Genomic DNA, 27,211 nt, shown 5'->3' on the forward strand with positions numbered 1-27,211 from the left:
TGAGTGAAAAAAAAGATTTTCTCTGATTTATTTTAAATCTACTTCATGGCATGCTCCTTAGTCCTATTATTGTTGGAAAGTGTAAACAAGCGATTTCCACTCCACTCAGTATTTTATAGACCTCCATCATATTTCCCCTAAGCCATCTTTTGTCCAGGTTGAAGAGCCCTAGCCGCTTTAGTCTTTCCTCATCGGGAAGTCATCTTATTCTATTAATCATTTTTGTTGTCCTTCTCTGTATCTTTTCTAATTCCATTATATCTTTTTTGAGATGCGATGACCAGAATTGCACACAATATTCAATGTGCGGGCTGCACCATAGGGCGATTACAAGGGCATTCTCAGCTTTGTGTTCTATTCCTTTCCTGATAATTCCTACCATCTATTTGCTTTCTTAACTGCTGCTGCTGCACACTGAGCTGAGGGTTTCAACGTATCCTCAACAATGACACCTAGATCCTTTTCCTGGGTGGGTGACTCCTAATGTTGAACCCTGCATTATGTAGCTATAGTTCAGGTTCCTCTTTCCCACATGCATCACTTTGCACTTGCTCACACTACTCGAAAGGGTCCAGAGAAGAGCGACTAAAATGGTTAAGGAGCTGGAGGAGTTGTCATACAATGAATGATTGGAGAAACTGGGCCTCTTCTCCCTTGAAAAGAGGAAACTGAGAGGGGACTTGATCGAAATGTTCAGAATACTGAAGGAAATAGACTTAGTAGATAAAGATAGACTGTTCACCCTTTCCAAGGTAGGGAGAACAAGAGGGCACTCTCTAAAGTTGAAAGGAGATAGATTCTGTACAAATATAAGGAAATTCTTCTTCACCCAAAGAGTGGTGGAAAACTGGAACGCTCTTCTGGAATCTGTTATAGGAGAAAACACCCTCCAGGGTTTCAAGACAAAATTGGACAAGTTCCTGCTAAAATGAAATGTATGCAGGTGAGGCTGGACTCATTTAGAGCACTGGTCTTTGACCTGAGGGCCGCCGCGTGAGCGGACTGCTGGGCAGGATGGACCACTGGTCTGACCCAGCAGCGGCAATTCTTATGTTCTTATCTGCCATTTTGATGCCCAGTCTCATAGTTTCATAAGGTTCTCTTGCAATTTTTCACAGTTGTCTTGAGATTTAACAACTTTGTGTCATCAGCAACATTTTGTCGTCAGCAAATTTAATGATCTCACTAGTTACTCCCATTTCTAGATCATTGATAAATATATTAAAAAGCAGCAGCCCAAGCACAGACCCCTGGGGAACCCCATTGTTTATCTTTCTCCATTGAGAATATTGACCATTTAACCTTACTCTTTCATATCTATTAACCAGTTCTTAATCCATAATAGGACATTATCTCCTATCTCATGACTCTGATTTCCTTAGAAGTCTTTCGTGAACTACTTTGTCAAATGCCTTTTGAAAGTCCAGATATACAATATCGACAAGCTCATCTTTATCCTAAGTATATTCATCCCTTTGAAGAAATGTAGTAGATTGGTGAGGCAAAATTTACCTTGATTAAATCCATATTGGTTTTGTTTTCTTAATCCATGCTTATGTAAATGCTCTGTAATTTTTGCTTTTTGTAATAATCTTTATCATTTTACCCAGCACCAATGGCAGATTCACAGGTCTATAATTTCCTGGATCACCCCTGGAACCATTTAAAAAAAACTGTCATAATGTTGGCCACCCTCCAGTCTTTTGGTATCATGCTGGATTATAAAGATAATGTAAGGAAAGACTTCTTTATGGAAAGGGTGATGGAGGCCTAGAACAGCCTCTCAGTGGAGGTGGTAGAGATGAAGACTATATCTGAACTCAAGAAAGTGTTGGGCAAACGCATAGGATCTCTAAGGGAATAGAAAGGATAATAGATAATATGGATGGGCATGCAGTCTTATCTGCCTTCATTTTCTCAGTTTCTATAGAAGAGAGAAGGGGCAGGTTTATTCTGTTCATTCAGTTCTTAACCTCTTGCTATGAGTCAATGTTTTAAGTATCTATCAGCAACAAAAAAGGAGCAAACTCTAAATCTTTTTGGTAAATTTAGTCCCGATGTGTCTACTTATACTTTTGTGACAGTGACCACTCAAAACATATTAATCCAATGTAAACAAATCAGGCCTCAATGTTCAGCACAATTAGGACTCTAAAAGGCAGCCAACCTCATAAGAATCTCCAGTATTATCACTAGCCACTGGAACCGGAAAAAGGCTGAGAAGAAAAAACTCCCGCCAGGGAGAAAACTTACTCATTCAAAAAAACAGTTAATTTTTCACTCTCAAAGTTCATAGTATAGTCACTGTATACAAAAGGCCAAACCCCCCCAGTAATCTTAATAAAGTTATATCCACTGCATTCTTCTTTTTAAGGACCAATTCAGATTCCAAACACCTCAATGATTGTAATCCCAAGAGTAACGCAGAAGAGAATTGAAGACGTCTATAGCGGCGTCTATAGCATTACTATTGTGTCGATTTACAATCATTGAAGTGTTTGGAGTCTGAATTAGAGAGCTGCACGAGAACGGGGACAACGGGAATCCCACGGGACCCGTGGGGATCCCACGGGTTACCCCTTCGGGTCGCGAGGATCCCGTGGGGATGCCCCCTAGGGTCACGGGGATCCCATGGGGACACCCCCTAGGGTCGCGGGGATCCCGTGGGGACGCCTCCGAGGGTCGCGGGGTTGGATGCGAGGCTCGTCTTCTCCCTACCTGCCCTGCCGCAGCACACAGCCGATCAGAACGGAAGTCTTCCACGATGTCAACACTGATGTCGGAGGGAGGGCTTAAGCAAAGCCCTCCCTCCCTCCGACGTCAGCGTTGACATCGGGAAGACTTCCGTTCCGATCGGCTGTGTGCTGTGATCGGCAGTGGCGTACCAAGGGGGGACGGGGAGGGCGGTCCGCCCCGGGTGCAGACATAGGAGAGGGGTGCACAGCCGGCCAGGTCCCCTTACCTTTGTTTCGCTTCCTCCGACCAACCGACAACAGGCCCGGTCCGACAAACCTCCCTGCCCTGTAGCTGCGAATCTAAATTACTTTCTTACAGCAGCTTCAATACTCCAGCTGCTGTAAGAAGGTAATTTAGATTCGTGGCTACAGGGCAGGGAGGGTTGTCAGTCGGGTGGGGAAGCGCCGCAAAGGTAAGGGGCAGGGAGAGAGAAAGGGAGGAAAGGTGGAGTGGAGAGGAAAAGATGCTTAAGGTAAAACTGAGGGGGGAGAAGGACGCTGAAAGCACTGGGGAAGTCAAAGGGGTGGAGAAGGACGCTGAAAGGACATGGGGAAGACGGGGGCGGGGAGAAGGACGCTGAAAGGACATGGGGAAGACGGAGGGGAGAAGGACACTGAAAGGACATGGGGAAGACAGAGGGGGGAGAAGGACACTGAAAGCACATGGGGAAGACAGAGGGGGGAGAAGGACACTGAAAGCACATGGGGAAGACAGAGGGGGTAGAAGGACACTGAAAGCACATGGGGAAGACAGAAGGGGTAGAAGGACACTGAAAGCACATGGGGAAGACAGAGGGGGGAGAAGGACGCTGACAGGACATGGTGAAGATGGAGGGGAGAAGGACACTGAAAGGAAATGGGGCAGAGAGAGTGGGGAGAAGACGCTGGCAGGGAAGAAGATAGAGATGCCAGACTATGGGGGGAGCGGAGGGAAGAAGATGGGTGCCAGACCAATTTGGAAGGGGGGAGAAAGGGAGAGGCACAGTAACAGAGCAAATGGAAGACGCAGAGAAGAGAGATAGTGGATGGAAGGAATTGAATGAGAAGATGAGGAAAGCAGAAACCAGGCAACAAAGGTAGGAAAAAAATTCAATTTCTTTTTTTTTTTTTCTTTAGGATAAAGTAGTATATTAGTTGTGTTGATAAAAATTTATAAACATTAGAGGCTCTGGTAGAAACCCGTTTACAAAGTATGTATTCTTCCCAATTAAATATTTCCAAATTAATAAAGTCTTTTTGCTTATTTGTAAATGGGTTTCTACCAGAGCCTTTAATTCAGTAGCATAATTAAATGAAATAACTATTTCTGTAGTTTATAGGGACGGATGTGGACGGAGGGGATTCCTCACGGGGACGGGTGGGACTTTGGCGGGGACGGGTGGGATTTCTGTCCCCGCGCAACTCTCTAGTCTGAATTTGTCTTTAAAAAGAAGAACACAGTGGATATAGATAAGTCTTTTGCAAATCGCTTTATTAAGATCTGCCTGTGATTTTGGTCTTTTGTGTTCAGTGACTATACTATCTATGATCTTTGAGAGTGAAAATTTTACCATTGTTTTGACTGAGTACTTTTTTCTCCATAGCAGGAGTTTTTTTCTTAGCCTTTTTCCGGTTAAAGAGGCCAGTGATAATATTGAAACCTATTTTATGAGGCTGGTGGGCTTTTTAGAGTCCTGATTGTGCTGAACTTTGAGTCCCAATTTGTTTAAATTGTATTACTATGTTCTGAGTGGTCACTGTCACAAAAGTATAAGCAGACATATTGGGACTAAGGGCTCCTGTTACAAAGCCGCGCTAGCGGTTTTATCGCACGCACTGGATTAGCGTGCGCTAGCCGGAATTCTACCACCTGCTCAAAAGGAGGCGGTGGCGGCTAGCGCGTGCGGCAATTTAGCGTGCGCTATTCTGCGCTTTAAGGCCCTAGCGCGGCTTTGTAAAAGGAGCCCTAAATTTACTGTAAATGTACTAAGTAACATTTGTACTTTTCTAATAACATGCAGAATAGAAAAAAGATATTCAATTAATAATATTTGTGTTCAGGAAGGTATTGTAGAAATTAGAAAGCTCTAAAACTCTTCTATGGGATCCTGTTTCTCTGACCACAGGAAATGATGTATGTCTGGAATGGCTTCACAATAGCTGGGAAAAGACGGGATATCACTGAAATGTTGTTGTCTACTGTTGAAAAAGGAGAAGCTACTTTACAAAACGAAAAAAGTAAGTGAGAATTTGTCACGTTCGCCCACAGTCACTCAAGCTATCAAGGATTCTGACTGGACTGAGATTTAGGGGGTCTTTTACTAAGGCGCGTTAGCCGATTTAGCGCGTGCAAAATGCTAATGCGTCCATAGAATATAAGGGGCGCGCTAGCATTTAGCGCGTGCTAAATTGGCTAGCACGCCTTATTAAAAGACCCCCTTAATTTTGGATAACTGAGCATGGTGAATCCTGAGAGATGTTTGTGTGTGTTCCCTGAAGTGGGAACACAGGTTAATTTGGGTATCATCCCTTCAGCTTGTTCTTTTACTCTTCTCTTTCTCGGCTTTCTTGAAATCTGCTGAAACGGGAAAGCTACTGCTGCCAAAAATGCTTCCAGAAAAGAATGCATTTTTAATGAAGGGTAAAATGAAAACACTTGCTCCCTCTCCAGGATAGCTGCAAAATAAATGAACACTATTGTAGTTTTTACCAGATTTATGTGCCTTGAGTTTGCTTAAAATTTACTATATGAAAAGCTTGCCATGAAAATTACTACTTCAGACTAATTATGATTGGTAATAAATCATTGCTTTATTATTTAAGCATGATTTTCTTGGGAGTTAAAACAGGAGAAATGCTGTTTTCTCAAGCCATATGTAGAAGGTAAAAAGTAATTTTAAGCTGTCAGTCTGAAGATTGCACAAGTTGTCCTTGCATGAATGTTCATTCTTGCTGCTGCCTATTATGGTATGATTCATATTCTGCTGACATCATATTTCTGTACATAAGAACATAAGCGATGCCTCCGCTGGGTCAGACCTGAGGTCCATCGCGCCCAGCAGCCCGCTCACTCGGCGGCCCAACAGGTCCAGGACCTGTGCAGTAATCCTCTATCTATACTCCTCTATCCCCTTTTCCAGCAGGAAATTGTCCAATCCTTTCTTAAACCCCAGCACCGTACTCTGCCCTATTACGTCCTCTGGAAGCGCATTCCAGGTGTCCACCACACGTTGGGTAAAGAAGAACTTCCTAGCATTGGTTTTGAATTTGTCCCCTTTCAACTTTTCTGAATGCCCTCTTGTTCTTTTATTTTTCGAGAGTTTGAAGAATCTGTCCCTCTACTCTCTATGCCCTTCATAATCTTGTAAGTCTCTATCATATCCCCTCTAAGTCTCTTCTTCTCCAGGGAAAAGAGTCCCAGTTTCTCCAATCTCTCAGTGTATGAAAGGTTTTCCATACCTTTTATCAGACTTATCGCTCTCCTCTGAACCCTCTCGAGTAACACCATATCCTTCTTAAGGTACGGCGACCAATATTGTATGAGATTGCTTTACAGTGCTTCTAAATGTTTATATTTCTAATACTGTATCCTGTTAGCACTGTTACTAGGATTCAATATTCCATCTTCAGGTTTAGCTCATTTATTGTATTTATGCTTATATTTGATCCTTTTATTATTATGCTGGTTAACAAAATTGTACATTTTGGGGCTCATTGTCAAAGCACATAGACACACAAAATATCATAATAACCTATGGTACTTTATGTGTCTGTCAGTGTATCGCAAACCATGTGCCGCCCAAAATTTCAGGTGTGCTGCGAGACGCCAGGGAGGATAGGCAACGGCTGACTACCTACAGGACATGCCTCTCGTGGTTAGAGACATGTCCTGTAGGCAGTCAGCTGGTGCCAGCGTTTTGCTGGAGGGCCTTCGCGCAGGCGCAGATGTTGACGTGAGGATGTCACACATGTGCGTGATGTCATCATGTCAACATCTGCGCACATCCGGATGCCTTGAGCCGTGGCTACTCTATTTAGTGTGCCGCAACTTTACAAAGATTTCGAGACACTGGTCTAAGTGCTTTGAAAATGAGACCCTTTATGTCGAGCTGTACCTCTCTACACTGCCTTGAGTGAATCCCTTCAAAATGCTGGTTAATAAATTAAGAAGAGATATTCTCATAGGAGCACATTAGTCAGGCAAAGTAAATGTACATGGACAATCAACATTTAAGAAACGTTTACTGTAACTTCATGTAAAACATGTTATCTTTTGGATTCCTTGGGTGAAATGTGGCCCACGTAAGGTACTTTTAAGATTGTTTGAAATAAAGAATTACTTTTACTACACCTGGGATTAGAGAATGACATGGGGAACTCAATTTCCCTGCCTGTCCCGTTCCCATGAGCTTTGTCACTGTCCCTGCCCTTGCTCCATTCCTAAGTTCTGCCTTAACTGCACAATCCTCAGCCACTTATGATTTTAAAGTGTTTGAGGCTTGTGCAGATCAGGACAGAGCTTGCAGGAATGGGGCAAGGACAGGAAAAGAACTTGCCAGGATGGGACAGGAAAATGAGTTTCCATGGGGACGGGGAAAAATTTGTCCCCATGTCATTCTCTACCTGGGATCTGCTCTTCATTCCATGTAAAACATGTTTTACATACAGAGAATGGCTCTTATCTAATTGTGTAGGGCATGCACGCATACAGGTATGCTCCCTGACAAGACTGTCTGTACTTATAGACTGTGTATACACGTTCCCAGAAGTGAAGTTTCAGTGGAGCAAGGCAGAGTTGAGATGTATGCAAGTCCTTTCTAAAACACATGGGTGCTTACATGGAGTGGCATAATCAAAACGCATGTCTAAGTCCGATTTGGGTGTATGTCGCTAGACGCCCAAAGTCGGCAGGGGAAAATGCCATTTTTGAAAAATACGTCTAGAATACATATACAGTGGTACCTCGGTTTACGAGTGCACCGGTTTGCGAGTTTTTAGCAAGACGAGCAAAACATTCGCAAATTTGGTGCCTCGTAAACCTCGCTGTACGAGCGCCCCCCCCGGCCGCCATCGGGCACCCCCCCGCCGCCACCTGAGATCCCCCAACCCACCCGAACCCTCTTCTTACTTCCAGTGTAGTCTCCGCATCGGCACCAGCATGTTCAAGGCCCGGCACAGGAAGCAGATTTTCGGGCACAGTACATGCTGATGCCGGCGATGCCGATGCGGAGGCTACACTGGAAGTAAGAAGAGGGTTCGGGTGGGTTGGGGGATCTCAGGTGGCGGCGGGGGGTGCCCGATGGCGGCGGGGGAGGTTCATGATGATGGCGGCGGGGGTTGCCGGATCGCGGGGGGGGGCTCTTCGGGGGGAGCAATGACGGTTCTCGTGGGGGGTGGGGAGCAGCACTGCTGGCCTCGGGGGGGGGAAGGTTTGGGGTGGGAACATATCAAAGCAAGTTTCCCTTACTTCCTATGGGGAAACTTGCTTTGATATACGAGCATTTTGGATTACGAGCATGCTCCTGGAACGGATTATGCTTGTAATCCAAAGTACCACTGTATATATTTTTTTTGAAAATCATCTATCTGGACGTCCAGGTTATTGTTCATCCAGACCGCCAGAATGTTTATGTTTATACCACATTTTCAACCAAAATTTTGTCCAAGTTCCAAATACCCAGAACAAGACTATTTGGAAGGGCCAATCCTGTAATGGACTGGCCACCCAGACATGGCAACAGATTAGTGGGGAACCTTAGAGGGTACTGCTGTGAACTTCACAAAAAAGATGCCAGATAACCATCTCACCAGAACTCCCTTATAGGTTATGGCGAGCTCCCAAAACCCACCATACCCACCTGTCTATAACCCCAGTAGCCCTTATGGTTGCAGGTGATACCTATATGGCAGCAGAGTAGGGTTTGGGAGGGTTTTGCTGGGCGCACATGTTCCACCATAAATGTGGTGGTTAAAGTGACTTATGGGCCTGGGTCCTCCTTTCTATGGTTCACTAGCCTGCCCCCCCCAGACTATTTAAGACACCTTTGTACATCTCTACTAGACTATCCTATACCAGGTGCTGATGTTCTGAAGACAGGTATGTACTTTTTTTATTCTGATCTTTGTGGGGGTGAGAGGGGGTTAGTGAACACTGGGGAGTGTGTTTGTGGAGGTCTTTACTTTGTCTCTGCAATGGTTATCTGGTCACTTTGGATACCTTTTTGGCACTTATACCTGTTTTTATATCGTCTAATTCACAATGTTTAAGTTTCGTCCAGGATGTTTAGTAAAACATTCGATTATCCCTGCAGGATGACTAAATCTAGATCGGCCCCAATACAGCCCTAAGCACTCCTCTAGATAAGCCCCTTTCAACTCTGGCCACAAAGCGGCATTCAGATGCATTAAAAGTCCCATGACACGTCCAGAAAGTTGGTTTGATTATTGGCACTTGGATGTCCTGTCTTTTAGGTCGTCTAAGTACTGACTTGGGTGGGATTTTAGACGTGTTTAAGTTTTGATTATGAGCCCCATAGAGTATAGCAGGGGTCTCAAAGTCCCTCCTTGAGGGCCGCAATCCAGTCGGGTTTTCAGGATTTCCCCAATGAATATGCATGAGATCTATGTGCACGCACTGCTTTCAATGCATATTCATTGGGGAAATCCTGAAAACCCGACTGGATTGCGGCCCTCAAGGAGGGACTTTGAGATCCCTGGAGTATAGTCACATATTACATCTACTTCAGAAATATCCCAATAGTAGAGAGATTGTGGATGCCTTTCAAGATGCTCTGCTCAGATAAATGGTGATGAAATCCAGAGGAAAGCGATAACCTGGGGTCTAGTATTCACAAACAGAGAAAGGGTGTCTAATGTCTGGGTAGATGCCATTATGGGCAATATGGTTAACATATGGCGTGATTTGATATAAGAGCTAAAGAAGAGAGCAGACATACTAAACTCAAGTACTAGATTTCAAACTTGCTAACTTGAGTAAAATAGAGGGGTACCTGAAGGTAGGATGAGAGAACATAAGAGAAGTGGAAAGACAGTGTGCCAAGAGGAAAAGTGCTATGAACATAAGAGAAGTGGAAAGACAGTGGACCGAGAGGAAAAGTGCTATGAAAATGGCTACACAGTTCCATGTAAAAAACAAACAAACAACCATAAACAGAAGTAAGAGAAAAAGGAAACCTGATACAATTCTTCAAGCACGTATCTAAAACAATAAGAGCGAAAGAGACAGCGATCACAAAATGCAGAAGATTGCAAGAAGAGGAACACAGAGAAGAATACCAGATAAAGCTCAAAGAGGTGAATAAATAAATATGGCTAAAGGTCAGAACACGCTAACAACTGACTATGTTCAACAAAGATAAGTTGAGATTTTTTTATTCATGCTTTAAATGGAGAATGCCCAGCACACTTGAAAAATGGCTTTTAAGCGCTATGATTGAAAAAGGAGAGATTTTGTTTGGGGCATGACTCCAGTCTTTGGTCTCTCATAAACCCATTTTCTGAGTACTTTATAACACCTTTGAAATATAAAGTTCAAGTGGAACTGGGTTATTTTTGCTAGTTATCTATTCTTTGTACCTTCACTAAAGATTATTAGTACTCGCCATATGACAACATTATCAGTAACTGCCTCCATGATCTGGAATACACTGCCAATACACATTAGGAAAGAAAAAACCCAAGATAAATTTAAAGGAACATTGAAATGTTTTCTCTTTAAAGACACCTTCGAATACTGATTTCCCCTTTTCTTTTTTTCTGCCTAAAAGGTATCCAGTGGTTATGAAGCTGTTCCTATTGTTTACCCTTTTAATGTTCTCTTTCCTAGATTTTATTGTAGTACATCCCTCTCCCCTTTTGTTTAATTTTATGTTGTGTCTACGTATTTTGTTTGCTTATGTCTTAGTTTTAAATTTTGTATTTCCCCTTTATATTATTATATATCGCCTGGTATACAAGATAGGCGATCAATCAAATATTAAATAAAACTTGATATTCCATTCCTGGTTCTTTTTCAAATATTAAGGGCCCCTTTTACTAAGGTGCGCTAGCTTTTTAAGTGCGCGCTGCACTGCCGCATGCGCTAACCCCACGCTATGCGCCAAGAGCTAATGCCTGCTCAATGCTGGTATTAGTGTCTAGCGTGCGCGGCAATGCAGCACGCGCTAAAACTGCTAGCGCAGCTTAGTAAAAGGAGACCTAAGTGTTTTGCCCTATTTTTTGTTGAACTTGAACAATTATTCCAATTATTAAATATGGTACTTGAGCAAGTAACATACAGTCATGTGTACGCCCTTTGCACTTATGCACTAAGGCACAGGTTTCAAAGTTGGTCCTCGAGGGCCGCAAGCCAGTCAGGTTTTCAGGATTTCCCCAATGAATATGCATGGGATCTATTAGCATACAATGAAAGCAGTGCATGCAAATAGAACTCATGCATATTCATTGGGGAAATCCTGAAAACCCAACTTTGACACCCCTACTCTAAAGTCTTGATTCTATAAATGGTGTCTAAATTGTAGGCGCAATTGTCAATCATCCACTAAGTACTCTTTATAGAATCACACCTAGTGGCGACTAAGCAGTCGTAGGCCCTGATAGGCATTGAACCCTTAGGCACACTACCATTTAGGCCAGGGTTTTTCTTGGCCTCAATGAGTGTACATAAGGTAGGTGCTTACCGGTGCCTATCAATCTATGCCTAAATTTTGCCCCAAATCTGCTCCCTAACCATGCTTACATGCTGATAGTAGTAGGCGCCTACCGTGATAGGCACCTACCAGCTAATTAATTTTTTAAAGTTTTTTAAAATGGTACTTTCTATTATCAGCATCAATTAAGAAAATTAAGTTAGGTGCGTAGATTGGCTATGCGTGCCGATCTAGACACCTAACTTTAGGCATCTTTTATAGAATCAGGACCTAAGTGACATGTAAATGATAGAATACTGCTTTGTCATGCATGTAACTTTAGGCACCCTATTAGAGAATTAGGAGGTATATGATTTAGATTAATGACTATAGAAATAATTAATAGTAGTAGTAAATGTACAAACAGTACAAAACATAGCCCTAAGACTTATCTACTCGTTGAAGAAATACGAGCACATTACAGAGGCATACCATGACTACATGCTGGCTCCCAATACAAGCGAGAGTACTCTTCAAATTCTGCTGCCTATTATTTAAAGCCATAAATGGAGACAGCCCAGCGTACTGGAACAACCAACTAAATCAATCCACCTCAACCAGACACAGGAGAACCCGTGCACCATTCACGCACCCTCCAACCAAAAACGTCAAACGAAAAAAGCTGTACGACAACCTCCTAGCCACTCGAGAAGCAAAACTGGACCACCAACTCTACAATCTACTGATCTCGACCACAGACTACAAAACCTTCAAAAAAGAAACAAAAACCTTACTATTCAAAAAAAATATATAAAACCAAACAAACACAACTAGATCTACCTCAAGAATCACCTGCAATATTCTCCAATCCTTAGCAACTTAGAAAATGTCCAGACCACTCCTTATGTACTTCTAAATGTTCTGACAATTCATATGTAATCCGCTTTGAACTGCAAGATAATGGCGGAATAGAAATCACTAATGTAATGTAAATTGGGGTAGGAACTTAGAAACTGAAGATGGATGTAGGATGGAGCTTGGGTCCCCCAAACTAAAAAAAGTATTTTGGCGTAGTGAAGAGAGAGAAGCGATACTGGATAGATGGGAGAAGGGGGGTGCCAACTGATAGGTTGCAGAGGGCACTAGAAACCTTTTTACTGGCCCTTTGTTATCCATAAGAGCCATTTACCTGGCAAGAAAAGAGAATGCCCTAGCAGAGAGATGACATAGTAGTAGTAGATGACGGCAGATAAAGACCCGAATTGTCCATCCAGTCTGCCCAACCTGATTCAATTTTAATTTTTTTTTTTTTTTTTTTTTCCTTCTTAGCTATTTCTGGGCAAGAATCCAAAGCTTTAACCGGTACTATGCTTGGGTTCCAACTGCCGAAATCTCTGCTCATCTGCACCCTCCCAGCCATTGAAGCCCTCCCCAGCCATTGAAGCCCTCCCCTGCCCATCCTCCACCAAATGGCCATACACAGACACAGACCATGCAAGTCTGCCCAGTAACTGGCCTTAGTTCAATATTTAATATTATTTTCTGATTCTAAATCTTCTGTGTTCATCCCACGCTTCTTTGAACTCAGTCACAGTTTTACTCTCCACCACCTCTCTCGGGAGCGCATTCCAGGCATCCACCACCCTCTCCAAAAAGTAGAATTTCCTAACATTGCCCCTGAATCTACCACCCCTCAACCTCAAATTATGTCCTCTGGTTTTACCATTTTCCTTTCTCAGGAAAAGATTTTGTTCTACGTTAATACCCTTTAAGTATTTGAACGTCTGAATCATATCTCCCCTGTCTCTCCTTTCCGCTAGGGTATACATATTCAGGGCTTCCAGTCTCTCCTCATACGTCTTCTGGCGCAAGCCTCCTATCATTTTCGTCGCCCTCCTCTGGACCGCCTCAAGTCTTCTTACGTCTTTCGCCAGATACGGTCTCCAAAACTGAACACAATACTCCAAGTGGGGCCTCACCAATGACCTGTACAGGGGCATCAACACCTTCTTCCTTCTACTGACTACGCCTCTCTTTATACAGCCCAGAATCCTTCTGGCAGCAGCCACTGCCTTGTCACACTGTTTTTTCGCCTTTAGATCTTCGGACACTATCACCCCAAGGTCCCTCTCCCCGTCCGTGCATATCAGCTTCTCTCCTCCCAGCATATACGGTTCCTTCCTATTATTAATCCCCAAATGCATTACTCTGCATTTCTTTGCATTGAATTTTAGTTGCCAGGCATTAGACCATTCCTCTAACTTTTGCAGATCCTTTTTCATATTCTCCACTCCCTCTTCGGTGTCTACTCTGTTACAAATCTTGGTATCATCTGCAAAAAGGCACACTTTTCCTTCTAACCCTTCAGCAATGTCACTTACATACATATTGAACAGGATTGGCCCCAGCACCGAACCCTGAGGGACTCCACTAGTCACCTTTCCTTCCTTCGAGCGACTTCCATTAACCACCACCCTCTGGCGTCTGTCCGACAGCCAGTTTCTGACCCAGTTCACCACTTTGGGTCCTAACTTCAGCCCTTCAAGTTTGTTCAACAGCCTCCTATGAGGAACTGTATCAAAGGCTTTGCTGAAATCCAAGTAAATTACATCTAGCATATGTCCTCGATCCAGCTCTCTGGTTACCCAATCAAAAAATTCAATCAGGTTCGTTTGGCACGATTTACCTTTTGTAAAGCCATGTTGCCTCGGATCCTGTAACCCATTAGATTCAAGGAAATACACTATCCTTTCTTTCAGCAACACTTCCATTATTTTTCCAACAACTGAAGTGAGGCTCACCGGCCTGTAGTTTCCTGCTTCATCCCTGTGACCACTTTTATGAATAGGGACCACATCCGCTCTCCTCCAATCCCCAGGAATCACTCCCGTCTCCAGAGATTTGTTGAACAAGTCTTTAATAGGACTCGCCAGAACCTCTCTGAGCTCCCTTAGTATCCTGGGATGGATCCCGTCTGGTCCCATCGCTTTGTCCACCTTCAGTTTTTCAAGTTGCTCATAAACACCCTCCTCCGTGAACGGCGCAGAATCTACTCCATTTTCTCGTGTAACTTTGCCAGACAATCTCGGTCCTTCTCCAGGATTTTCTTCTGTGAACACAGAACAGAAGTATTTGTTTAGCACATTTGCTTTCTCCTCATCACTCTCCACATATTTGTTCCCAGCATCTTTTAGCCTAGCAATTCCATTTTTTATCTTCCTCCTTTCACTAATATATCTGAAAAAATTTTTATCTCCCTGTTTTACATTTTTAGCCATTTGTTCTTCCGCCTGTGCCTTCGCCAAACGTATCTCTCTCTTGGCTTCTTTCAGTTTCATCCTGTATCCTTTCTGCTCTCCTCTTCTTGGGTTTTTTTATATTTCATGAACGCCAACTCTTTCGCCTTTATTTTCTCAGCCACTAGGTTGGAGAACCATATCGGCTTCCTTTTTCTCTTGTTTTTATTGATTTTCTTCACATAAAGGTCCGTAGCCATTTTTATCGCTCCTTTCAGCTTAGACCACTGTCTTTCCACTTCTCTTATGTCCTCCCATCCTAACAGCTCTTTCTTCAGATACTTTCCCATTGCATTAAAGTCCGTACGTTTGAAATCTAGGACTTTAAGTATCGTGCGGCCGCTCTCCACTTTAGCCGTTATATCAAACCAAACCATTTGATGATCGCTACTACCCAGGTGAGCACCCACTCGAACATTAGAGATACTCTCTCCATTTGTGAGGACCAGATCCAATATCGCTTTTTCCCTTGTAGGTTCCGTCACCATTTGTCTGAGCAGAGCCTCTTGAAAGGCATCCATAATCTCCCTACTTCTTTCCGATTCCACAGACGGAACATTCCAGTCCGCATCCAGCAGGTTGAAATCTCCCAACAGCAGAACCTCCTCTTTCCTTCCAAACTTTTGGATATCCACAATCAGATCCTTATCAATTTGCTGCGATTGAGTCGGAGGTCTGTAGACTACACCCACGTAGATAGAAGTTCCATCTTCTCTTTTCAGAGCAATCCATATCGCTTCTTCCTCTCCCCAGGTCCCTTGCATTTCGGTCGCTTGGATATTGATCTTTACATAGAGAGCTACTCCTCCACCTTTATGACCATCTCTGTCCTTCCTAAAAAGATTATATCCCGGTATGTTTGCATCCCATCCATGTGATTCACTGAACCATGTCTCTGTGATAGCAACAATATCTAGATCTGCCTCTAATATCAGGGCTTGCAGATCATGAACTTTGTTGCTTAGACTGCGAGCATTTGTGGTCATCGCTTTCCAGCTATTTTTCAACGATAATCTCCTTTTTTGTATGGATTTTTGTGTCGTTTCACTTTCCGTTGCAATACTAAGAAATGAGTTGCTGATATTGCTTATGTTGCAGCCTTTACTACTATCACATCTTTTCTTTTGCCGGGGGTGGTCTCAATAATTGTCCTTCGTACATACACCACCCCCACCTTCTAGTTTAAATGCCTAGAAAAATATTGTCTAAATTTCTCTGCAAGTTTTCTTTTTCCTGCTGTAGTAATATGTAGCCCATCAGTGCAATATAGCTTCTTGTCCTTCCATGTATTTCCCCATCCTCCTATGTACCTGAAGCCTTCTTGATGACACCAGGCTCTGAGCCATCTATTAAAGTCCTCTGTGTTTTTCACTCTTTGCTCTCCTTTTCCATATGCAGGCAGTATTTCAGAAAAAGCTAAAGTCTTTACAAAAGGTTTCACGCCCTCACCAAGCTCCCGAAAAGCTTTCTGTGCTGCAAGTGTGGAGTTGTTGGCCAGGTCATTTGTTCCCAGATGGATAACAACATCAGTGTTAAAATCCTTAGTTTCTTCCTTAATTATAGTCAGTATTTGCCTGGAACTCCTGGTAGCTGAGGATCCTGGAAGACATTTCACTATTTTGGTCTCCTTGCCTTGTGTTCCAAGGTTAATGCCTCTGATGATGGAATCCCCCAACAGTAATAGTTTTCTGTTTTTGGCTTTTTTATTTGTACTTAGGGTGCGCTTGTTCTCTTGAGTTACCTTCATTGGTTCCAGTCCCACCTCCCTTCTGTTTTCTTGAGTATCGCAGTGCACTTTTAACTCTAGACCCACTTATGACATTTTTAACTCTAGACCCACTCAAACAGTTCTTGATTCAAAATGTGAAATAGCTTGTTCCTTATTTAGCTAAGGTGCTATTAACATCTTAAACTGAGCTATTGATGGTACATTTATTTATATTTGCTTTAATGGTCTTGGATTTTTTTTCTCATCAAACACAGGCACACTCGTAAGTGTATTCACTCAAGAAATCTATCTGGTCAATATTTAGCTAGTAGCGTTATGCTCCTTACAGGCAGTCGGCTTTTCTTTTAAAAGTTGGCAATTGGTGGCTGAATTAGATCCAAAGATTCACTTCCAGTCTCTACCAAGGTACTGGCACTGAACATTCAGTTCTTGGACAGCTACTGAGAGTTGTCAGGTACTGCAAATATTCAGAAGCGGTACTTGAAGAGCTACCTGGTTGTCTTATGACAGCCTTTTTTCCCATTCTAAGTTAACTAAACTAAACTAAACCTTAAGTTTATATACCGCATCCTCTCCACGGAAATGGAGCTCGGCACGGTTTACAAGAACTTAAAATATAAGAAGAGAAAGGAAAAGGTTTACATGAGCTTATATATAGAATGGAAGAGTAAGGGGGAAAATAGAATTACATGTTAGAGAAGAGCCAAGTTTTCAGTTGCTTGCGGAATAGTTGGAGAGAGCCCAGGTTCCGCAACGGGATAGTAAGGTCTTTCCAGAGACCTGTGATTTTGAAGAGAAGAGATTTTCCCAGTTTACCTGCATAGAGAATACCGCATAGAGAGGGGAAGGATAGTTTATATCTTTGGGCGGGTCTGGTGGAGCTATTTGGCTATCATTCCTCAATATTGGTGGTGCCTGGATAACTCCTGGCTCTGCTCTATCCCTGCCCCCAGACTGCTTCAGCACTAGCCACATAGTGCTGCAGTGGTTTGCCCAGATTTTGGGGTGGCACTATCTGAATAATTGTCACTGAAAGTCTTTGGTGAGTAGGAGTTTTCAAAGTAGCAGCCATTCCAATATGAATAACTCCTTCTGAATGTCAACCCCTATGATACTAAAGTTCATGTCCTCTAATACTGCAGTATCATTGTCCTTAGTCTGTTCTCTGTTTTAAGATCCTACAGAATACTATGAGGATGACCAGTGTTTGGTCCAGCTACTGAAAGGTCTGTGTTTGAAATATTTGGGGAAACTTTTGCTAGCCGAGCTATGCTTCAGTCAAGTTATCAAAAGGTATGAATAATTTTGTAAAAATGTGTCAGTAGCTAATAATGTGTGTCTTGGCTTCTAGGACATCATACAATATTATACTATTAATACACCTACTTTATTTAAGTCTTTCTATCTTTTAAATTTATTGTTAACCGGCCAGATATTAATTTGATGGTCGGTATATTAAAATTAATAAAACTTGAAACTTGAATACATGTATGTAGTGAATCAGAGAATAAGGTCTTGTAGCAACATTCTTTGAGATTATAACATTTCTTATAATCATATATATTTTTTTTCAGTCAACTTCCCAGGGAGCCCCAAACAATTATGTCCTTAGCATTATATAGGAAAGGTTTGAAGTATTGTTTATTTGACATTGTGGTATGATGATTAGGATTGCTGCTGTCAGACCTTATTGTTGCCTTTTTTCCATTTGCTTCAGAATTATACTTTTATGATTTTTATGCTTTGTAAACCATCTCAAATCCATGAAGAGGATCTATAATTCTATATATAAATCTTACTACATACTACAGTAAATCAAAAATAATAGGGACAAGGTACCTACTTAATTGTATAAACTATCTAATGAATGTACCTTGTTCTTTTTTGTGCAAGGTAGCAGCTGAGGAAATAGTCAAATTAAACAATAAGCTGTGTTCCCGCTAAGCTGCGCTGGGGTGCGCTGGCGCACAAAATATTACCTCGCAGCGCACAAGTTTCTCGTCACAGCGCACACAGTGTAGAGCACAGTTCTTCAACCGCCGGTCCGCAAACAAAATCTTGCCGGTCCGCGAAGGATTCGGTCCCCGCCGCAACGAAAGGCCGGCGTCAGCTGACTTGCAACTTCCTGTTGCAGTCGCTGTGCCGGGACTCCTGCCTTCGCCGGGACTCCTGCCTTCCACCGCGTTTGCCTCCTGCCTTGTCTCCGCACCTCCAGACCAGCAGCGGCAGCTGTGTATGCTTTTAACTTCGGCACAGAGCTGCCCCTAATCAATAGTTTAGCGCGGTTTCATAAGGCAGCCTCGGGGCCTTTGCTAGGCCGGCCCACATCGCATCATCGAAGCGGGCCGGCTATCAAAGGCCCCGAGGCTGCCTCATGAAACCGCGCTAAACGATTGATTAGGGGCAGCTCTGTGCCGAAGTTAAAAGCATACAGAGCTGCCGCTGCTGGTCTGAACTCTTGGGCCGCTGAAGGAGGGCAAAAAGCAGCTGTCCTGGAGGTTTCCCTTCCTCTCGCCTTTACAGGTTCCTTTTTTCCACCTTTTTTTTTTTCCTTCAAACGGCAACGGGCCCCAGCATCGACATCAATCAAGTAAGTTCCACTGTCAATCAAGCGGTTCTGCTCGGCCAAAGCTTCCCCTGGGACATGAGCCACCCTCAGGGGAAAGAAAGTGACCCACAAAGGTGAGGGGAAGGGGGGCAGATGATGGAAGTTGGGGGGGGGGGGGGAGAGAGAGAGAGAGAGAGAAGGGGCAGATGATGGAATGGAGGAGATGAGAGAGAGAGAGAAGGGGACAGATGATGGAAGTGAGAAGAAGGGAGAGAGAGCAGAAGGCAGATGGATGTCAGTTGAGAAGGGAGAGCAGATGCTGAATGGAAGTGGGGAAAGAACACATACTGGATGGAAGGAGGAGATAAATAAAGGGGGAAGAAAATAGTAAGATAATGGAGGGGTGAGGGAAAGGGGTGACAAGCTGTGTGTAGACACAGTGAAAAGAGGGAAACAGGACTAAATAGTAAGAAAGAATTTAATTTAGATGGAGGCAGAAAATAGAGAAGGAAGACCAGAGAAGAAAAGGGAAGAGAGAGCAGAGAATGATCAGATCTGAGTGGAGGAAATGAGAAGAGAGATATGCTAAAAACCACAGGGGGGAGGGAAGGATAGAGATGCCAGACCATGAGGGGAACAGAAGGAAGATGATGGATGCTAGACCAAATTGGGGGGTGGGGGGGGGGGCAGGAGGAGAGATGGCAGGGAAAGATAGACAGTGAATGGAAGGGGCAGATGCTGGACTGAAGAGACAGAGAAGGTTATCATGCTGCTGTACCGGGCCATGGTACGCCCTCACCTGGAGTACTGCGTCCAGCACTGGTACTTTAAGAAGGACACGGTACTACTCGAAAGGATCCAGAGAAGAGCAACTAAAATGGTTAAGGGGCTGGAGGAGTTGCCGTACAGCGAAAGATTAGAGAAACTGGGCCTCTTCTCCCTTGAGCAGAGGAGATTGAGAGGGGACATGATAGAAACATTCAAGGTACTGAAGGGAATAGATTTAGTAGCTAAGGCAGGGAGAACGAGAGGGCACTCTCTAAAGTTGAAAGGGGATAGATTCCATACAAACGTAAGGAAGTTCTGTGGTAGAAAGCAACATATTTATTTGGCTCATAACTTGCTGGCGCCCGATATTTTTAGCTCACAGTGAAAAAAGTTTGCTCACAACACCCGCCCGCTTAGAGGGAACACTGACAATAAGCCTCAAAATCTTAGAGGGAGTTTATTGCTTATCATTGGCTCCACCCAGAAAACCCCCAGAGAAGAAAAACTCCACTACAGAGAACAATTCTCTAGGTTAAAAACCGGGTGTATCCACTACACTCGAGCTGCTTACCTAGCACTAACAGCTTACAGCAAGAGGAATTAATAGAAAAGACGGTACTTAGCTTCCAAACAATTATGTATAGCTGTTGTACCACAGATGCCGAAGTCTTCAATTGTTGCTACTTTCAGCGTCAGGCTTCCAATAGGGCTCTCAGTATTTATTTATTTAAAAAATTTATATGCCATTTAAGCCTAAACGGTTTACATAATGTACGTACACAATATTAAAAAAGAGGACAAAGTAAAAACAGGTACATAATAAAATACACCTATATTAAAATGAATATACATACAATCCTCCAGAAAGCATCATAATGTGGATAGTAAAAATCATAAAAAATTCATCAGTTTTAACTGGGGTAACTAAGGGCTCCTTTTACTAACGTGCGCTAGCGTTTTTAGCGCACGCAGGAAATTACTGTGCGCTACGCTTCTAGAACTAACGCCAGCTCAGTGCTGGCGTTAGGGTCTAGCGCGTGCAGCAATGTAGCATGCGCTATTCCGCGCATTAAAGCCCTAGCGCACCTTCGTAAAAGGAGCCCTAAAAGAAAGCATCTACGAATAACTGTGTCTTTAGTAATTTTCTGAACCTACCCTTTAAATAACAGTTTCGTATCTGACCCACCAAGGAGTTCCATAACTTAACTCCTGCACAACAGAAAGTCCTTTTACCAGTCTTAACAAGTCTTGGATTCACGGACGTCGTCAGTAAAGCTAAACTTGAAACAAATCCCAAATCCCATGTACATACTGCCATAGTGATGGAAAGAGAGACGGGTATAGAGACTTCAGCAGAAGAGTTTAGCTGAAGGATAGCAACTGATCACACTAGCAAGCCCATTTATAGTTTTAAGTGGGAGAAGGCGAGAAAGGAAGTAATATGTATGTTGTTTATCAGGGCTGAGCTATAAGAAATCCCAAATTCCAAAAGGAATGCATGTGTTTGCCTAGCAGCCATCCACCTCTGATTTGGCCACTCTTAAAGTGAGAAATTTAAAGAGCTCCGGCAGTATCCAGGATGCTTTCTGCATGATGATTTATGAGACCGTTGCAGAATGGAAACACTTTCTCTTTTTGCACTGTCTCCTGATAGCAGCCAGTGGCCTGATTGCAGTGTGAATGAAATCTTGTTGACCTGAAAATGGATGAGAAGTGAGCAATTTTCTAAGTTTCTCATGGTTTGCTGGTGATGCTCTACTTCCTGAGGAAAAGAAATACATTGACTAGTTTTCCTGAGAATCCTACCAATACACTGAACAGTGAAAAGTGGATGTCTTCCACCATAATAGTCTGAAGCTGTTTGTGGCAAGGAAGTGGTAACTTTTCAAATTCACAGGCAAAAGCATTTGTTCTCTGTGAATGCCACTTTAATTCTTAGCACAGATATAAAATAATGCTTCTCAAAAATAAATCATTTTTTTTCAAATATCTTTATTGAATTTTCCAATAAATTACATATAAAGTAGAACATGAACAACTGCAAAAACAGTGATTACAAAAGTTGTATCATGGCAGGTGTACAACTGTAAGAAATGGCATATCAAGTTGTATTAAATATTAACTATTACAAAATTTGTCTTAAGGGATCCCAGGATTTAGAAAAAAGATAATGACAATTAAATTTAGAAGCTATGATTTCTTCATACTTCTCAAAAATAAATCTGATGACTGTTTGCTCCTCACAAAATCCAAGAAACCTGATTCTTGACCTATGCACCCTTTCTAAAAGTTACTTTCTTTTCCTCTGCTGTCTCCTCTCTGCCTTGGGTCAAGACCACAAGTTAAGGAAAAAGGTATGAGGGCAGACTAAGCACTAAACCAGCAAAAATATCTGCGAGCAAATTGAGCATCATGTCACCAAGGCCAGACTATGCTTTCTCTTCCCTTCTTTAAGAGCTGATACAAAAATACACATCAGCTGCTGATGTTAGTGAGTAGAGAATACTAAAAACCTACAGCATGTCTTTTGTGTCAGCACACCTCAAAGTTCTTCTTTACTATACACGCTATGTAGAAGCATTTGCGCATGCTCAAGTCTTTCTAGTTCTCACTCTCTCCGAGATTCTCGTCTTGCAAAATACTCGCAAACCGGTGCACTCGTAAACCAAGGTTTGACTGTATATGATTAAGGTAACCACACACAGCTTCGGGACGCCGAAATGTCCCGTTTTTAGGGACAGCGTCCCGAAGCTGTGTGCAGGGACAATGGGACAGGCGATTGCTTCCTGTCCATCCCTGCCGCGCAAAAAAAAGCCTCCTTTGGCCCGCCGGTGTGGTGCTTTAGGCAGCAGCGTCGTGTTCATCGTCGTTGGCGCACCCGAACCCCCGTTGACCCTCCCACCCTCCCCTCCCACCACGAGACGACCACAAACCTCCCGGCTCCAGCAGCGCCCGTAGCACTCTAAATACACTGCTTCACGGCCTTCTACCACCTGATCTCCTGCTGCATCCTTGATGATATCATCAGTGATGCGGCAGAGGGAATCACAGGCAGTAGAAGGCCGCAAAGCAGCGTGTTTAGAGTGCTGTGGCTGCCAACGCTGCTGGAGCCAGGAGGTATGATGGTCGTCTCGCAGTGGGAGGATCGGATGGGAGGGTCAGTGGGGTCGGCTGCACGGCGGTGGTGGTAGATGGAAAGATGCTTCTCAAGGGTTCTACTGCACAGGGGGATGGGAGGTAGGCAGGCAGGCTGGCTTCGAGGGTGTTGATGGGACAAAGTCTGGAAGGCAATGAGGGGGACATAGGAAGGAGGCACTGGAGGCACTAAGGACATAGGAGGCACTGAGGGCACTAAGGACATAGGAAGGGGCACTAAGGACATAGGAAGGAGGCACTGGGGGCACTAAGGACATAGGAAGGGGCACTAAGGACATAGGAAGGAGGCACTGGGGGCATTAAGGACATAGGATGGGACATTAAGGACATAGGAAGGAGGCACTAAGGACATAGGAGGCACTGAGGGCACTAAAGACATAGGAAGGGGTACTAAGAACATAAGAAGGAGGCACTAAGGACATAGGAAGGAGGCACTGGGGGCACTAAGGACATAGGAAGGAGGCACTGAGGGCACTAAGGACATAGGCACTGAGGGCACTAAGGACATAGAAAGGGGCACTAAGAACATAGGAAGGAGGCATCGAGGGCACTAAGGACATAGGATTGGACACTAAGGACATAGGGAGGAAGCACTGGGGGCACTAAGGACATAGGAAGGAGGCACTGGGGGCAATAAGGACATAGGAAGGAAGGAGGGAATAGAAAGGGACAATTGTTGGGCCTGAGCAAAATGAAAGAAAGGATACACAGACAGAAGGAAACGCAACCAGAGACTCATGAAATCACCAGACAGCAAAGGTAGAAAAATTGATTTTATTTTCAAATTTAGTGATCAAAATGTGTCAGTTTTGAGAATTTATATCTGTAGTCTATATTTTGCACTATATTTGTCTATTTTTCTATAGTTACTGAGGTGACACTGCATATTTTAAAGTCATCTGCCTTGACATCTTTGAACCCTCCCAAATATAAATGATAATTAACATTTTCTCTGCGTATAGTGTGCTTTGTAGTTTTTTAAAAATTTATGGTTACCATTATCAAGTTTCAAGTTTCAAGTTTATTCAATATTTGATCAATCGCCTATCAATAATTACTAAGCGATGTACATAAAATATTAATATTGGGTAAACAAGAACAAAATTGAGTAAAAAGATAAAATCTTTAAACATAGACAAAATACAACATGATACATTTGGATGGAGGGGAAAGAACTACATTGCCTGATAGAAAAGGAAGAACAATTAAGGGTAATATACAAAGGGAAGGGGAAAATTAGTTTATTGGGAATAAAATACATAAATAAGTAGAATGAATTATTACTATAAAGAGCAATTGGCTTTTCAATTAAACATTGAAAGCGTCTTTAAAAAGAAAGCTCTTAAGTTGGCCTTTAAATTTATCAAGGTTTTTCTCCTGTCGTAAGTATAGCGGGAGGGAGTTCCACGTTTGCGGTGCTGTAACTGTAAAAATGAATTGCCTTTGTGTATTGATCATTTTAAGGGTAGGAATAACCAATAAAAGTTGTTCGTTTGATCTTAAAGTTTTTTGAGAGGAGTATGGGATTAAAACTTTGTAAATAAATGAAGGGGTTTTATATAGCAATGATTTAAAGGTATTAATGGGTACATGAAAAATGAATGGAAGAAATTGGGGGTGGGATTGGGGTGGGGCTAAGTCAGGATTGGGGGGCGGGACTGACAATTAATAGATATCCCCTTTTGATGAAAAAAATAAATGGTCACATTATATATGATGGACTATTAGCAACCCAAGCAGCAAGAATAAACTACCATCTCTCCAATCTGATGACCACAACGCCCAAATACAAAACCTTCAGGAAAGAATTAAAACCCATGCTATTCAAGAAATTTATCAATTGATCTAACTAAACCTTCTCAACTCCCCAGATCAGGGGTGCCCACACTTTTTTGGCTTGCGAGCTACTTTTAAAATGACCAAGTCAAAATGATCTATCAGCAATAGAATTTTTAAAAACACAAAGCACACTGTAAGCAGAGAAAATGTTAATTATTTATATTCAGGGTTTTTTTCAGAGGTCAAGGCAGATGACTTTAAATAAGCAATGTCACCTCAGTAACAACTATACAAAAATAGACAAATATACCCTTGCCCCTTTTACTAAACCTCGATAGCGGTTTTTAGCACAGGGACCTGCGCTGAATGCCTCCCGATGCTCATGGGCTCCCTCGCTACAAACCACTATCGCGGTTTAGTAAAAGGGGGCTATAGTGCAAAATATAGACAGCAGATATAAATTCTCAAAACAGACACATTTTGACCATTTTTCCTACTGTTTTGTCTGGTGATTTCATGAGTCTCTGGTTGCACTTCCTTCTGACTGTGCATCCAATATTTCTTTCTGCCCCCCCTTTTCTTTCTGTCTCTCTTTCTTTCTCTCTCCCCCTGCCCCCTCTTTATGTCTGTCTTTCTTTCTCCCCCTGCCTTTCTTTCTCTTTCCCCCTGCCTGCCTTTCTTTCTTTCTCTCTCCCTCTGCCCCCACCAAGCCATCGCGCTGATTTCTCCACTTCCACAATTCAGAATTGACGTCGGAGGTGAAGGCTTGTGGGTCTGGTGCTTGTACGTGCCTGGGCTGGCACGGGGAGGCAGGAAGAACAAGATTGCAAAGGCAATGTGATTGACTTGCGTTGCCTTTGCAATCTACTGGTTGATCGCGATCAACCATTTGGGCACCCTTACCCCAGATCCTAATGCATGTTCCAACTATCAACCTTGTAATCTCTCAGGTCAATTATTTTGTAAACCGCTGAGCTGAAAGGTATTGGCGGGATACAAGACAGCAATGTAATGTAAATACATAATGGTAGCATTGCACCCTGCGCTGCTCTCTGTGACCCTGGTCAAGTCATTTAATCCTCCACTGCCCCAGGCACATTAGATAGACTGAGCCCACCAGGACAGATATGAAAAATGCTTGAAGTACCTGTATGATACTTATGGACATATGCTGCTTTGAGTGTGGTATAACTACAAAAAGGCGGTATACAAGTCTCAATCACTTCCCCCCTTTTACCTTAAATTCAGCTGAGTGTGACCAGTAAAAGGCCAAAAGGAATATGATGAAGAACATATATTGATTATATGCCCATGAAGTAAAAATCATGGAACTGATATGGCCAGGTAATGGTGGAAATGCTTGCATGAAGAATCACATGATCTGACAATATACTTCAAAAAAATGTGGACGTGTGTCAGATCCCCTAAAACTTAACTGTGTTGAGTCCTTGATTGTTACTTCAGGGATGTATAATCGAGACTTGTTGCTGTTGGACATTTAATAAACCAGCAGCGAGGGGAACAGGAACAAAACTTCCCCATATGGAGAGCCAAAGGGGAAAACGGTGGGAACAATGCCACAGTATTAGGGTGAAACAGTGAGGTTTATTGCAAAATCAGATCTCAAATGTGGATAAAAATAATATAATCCAGAGCAGGACCCAACATGGTCTGTGTTTTGGCAAAATTGTACCTTCCTCAGGAGTATTATTTTTATCACATTTTGAACAAACACATTTGAGACAGTAATACATATCGATGTGTATTGTGGAGTGTTGGCTTTCATTTTTGAGATTCCAGGTGTGCCGTGAGATGCCAGGATGAGACGCTGGCTGACTGCTTACGGGACTTGCTTTTCATGGTATGAGGCACGTCCTGTCGGTTATCAGCTGGTGCCGGCACCTCTCCTCCTCGCTGGCGTCTCCCGTCCTCTCCCTGCACTTCTCCTTCATCAGTAACCTCTACCAATGTAGAAGCTCAGGGCTGCAACTGGAGGGCCTCTGTGAGTGCGCGAATATCGACGTGATGATGTCACGCATGCACATGATGTCATTTCATCGACGTCCGTGCACTTCTAGCTGCCCTCCAGCCACGGCACAGAGCTTAATGTGCAGTGGCATCAAAAGGTTTGTGTGACACTGCTCTGGAGAATTGTGCCCTGGGCATGCTTTTAGAATTTGCAATGTCTCAGCTGTCATAGAAGTATCATCAGAAGCTTGTCTGGATGATGCTCTATTTTAGAGAATGACATGGTGACACAATTCATCACCGTTCCCGTCCCCGCGGATAACCGCGGGAAACCATCTTCATGTCATTCTTTAAGGAGAGAGGGAAGAATCAGAGTATGAATGGCCACAACCACTGACCCGCAAGCTTTGCTCTGAAGAATGCTGGTGTAGAAGGATTGAAGTTGAGATAGACACTACAGAATGACAGTCTCTGGTATCCAGAGCAGATATTGTGATGTCATAATGCCTCATTCCACCAGTGCCTAAGAGCCAATCACATCAGTGATGTCACAATGGCTTCATTATCCTTGGCTCACATAAGAATCAGAGTATGAATGGTCACAA

General features: G+C 43.1%; 1 protein-coding gene across 3 annotated transcripts in view; it reads left to right on the top strand.

Annotated features, from left to right (window-relative positions):
* TTC39B (tetratricopeptide repeat domain 39B) overlaps positions 1 to 27,211 on the top strand; it is a 210,305-nt gene that overhangs the window by 174,063 nt on the left and 9,031 nt on the right. Inside the window, exons 16-18 of one of the 3 annotated variants that reach the window (XM_033919149.1) lie at positions 4,841 to 4,952; positions 8,776 to 8,811; positions 17,563 to 17,680. In XM_033919149.1, coding sequence (XP_033775040.1) covers positions 4,841 to 4,952; positions 8,776 to 8,811; positions 17,563 to 17,680 — 266 coding nt within the window. Of the gene's footprint in view, positions 1 to 4,840; positions 4,957 to 8,775; positions 8,812 to 17,562; positions 17,681 to 27,211 lie in introns of all 3 variants that reach the window. The other 2 variants (XR_004536836.1, XM_033919158.1) reach the window with 2 other exon arrangements.

The sequence above is a fragment of the Geotrypetes seraphini genome, chromosome 1 (assembly GCF_902459505.1).
Source record: "Geotrypetes seraphini chromosome 1, aGeoSer1.1, whole genome shotgun sequence".
Classification (NCBI taxonomy): Eukaryota; Metazoa; Chordata; class Amphibia; order Gymnophiona; family Dermophiidae; genus Geotrypetes; species Geotrypetes seraphini.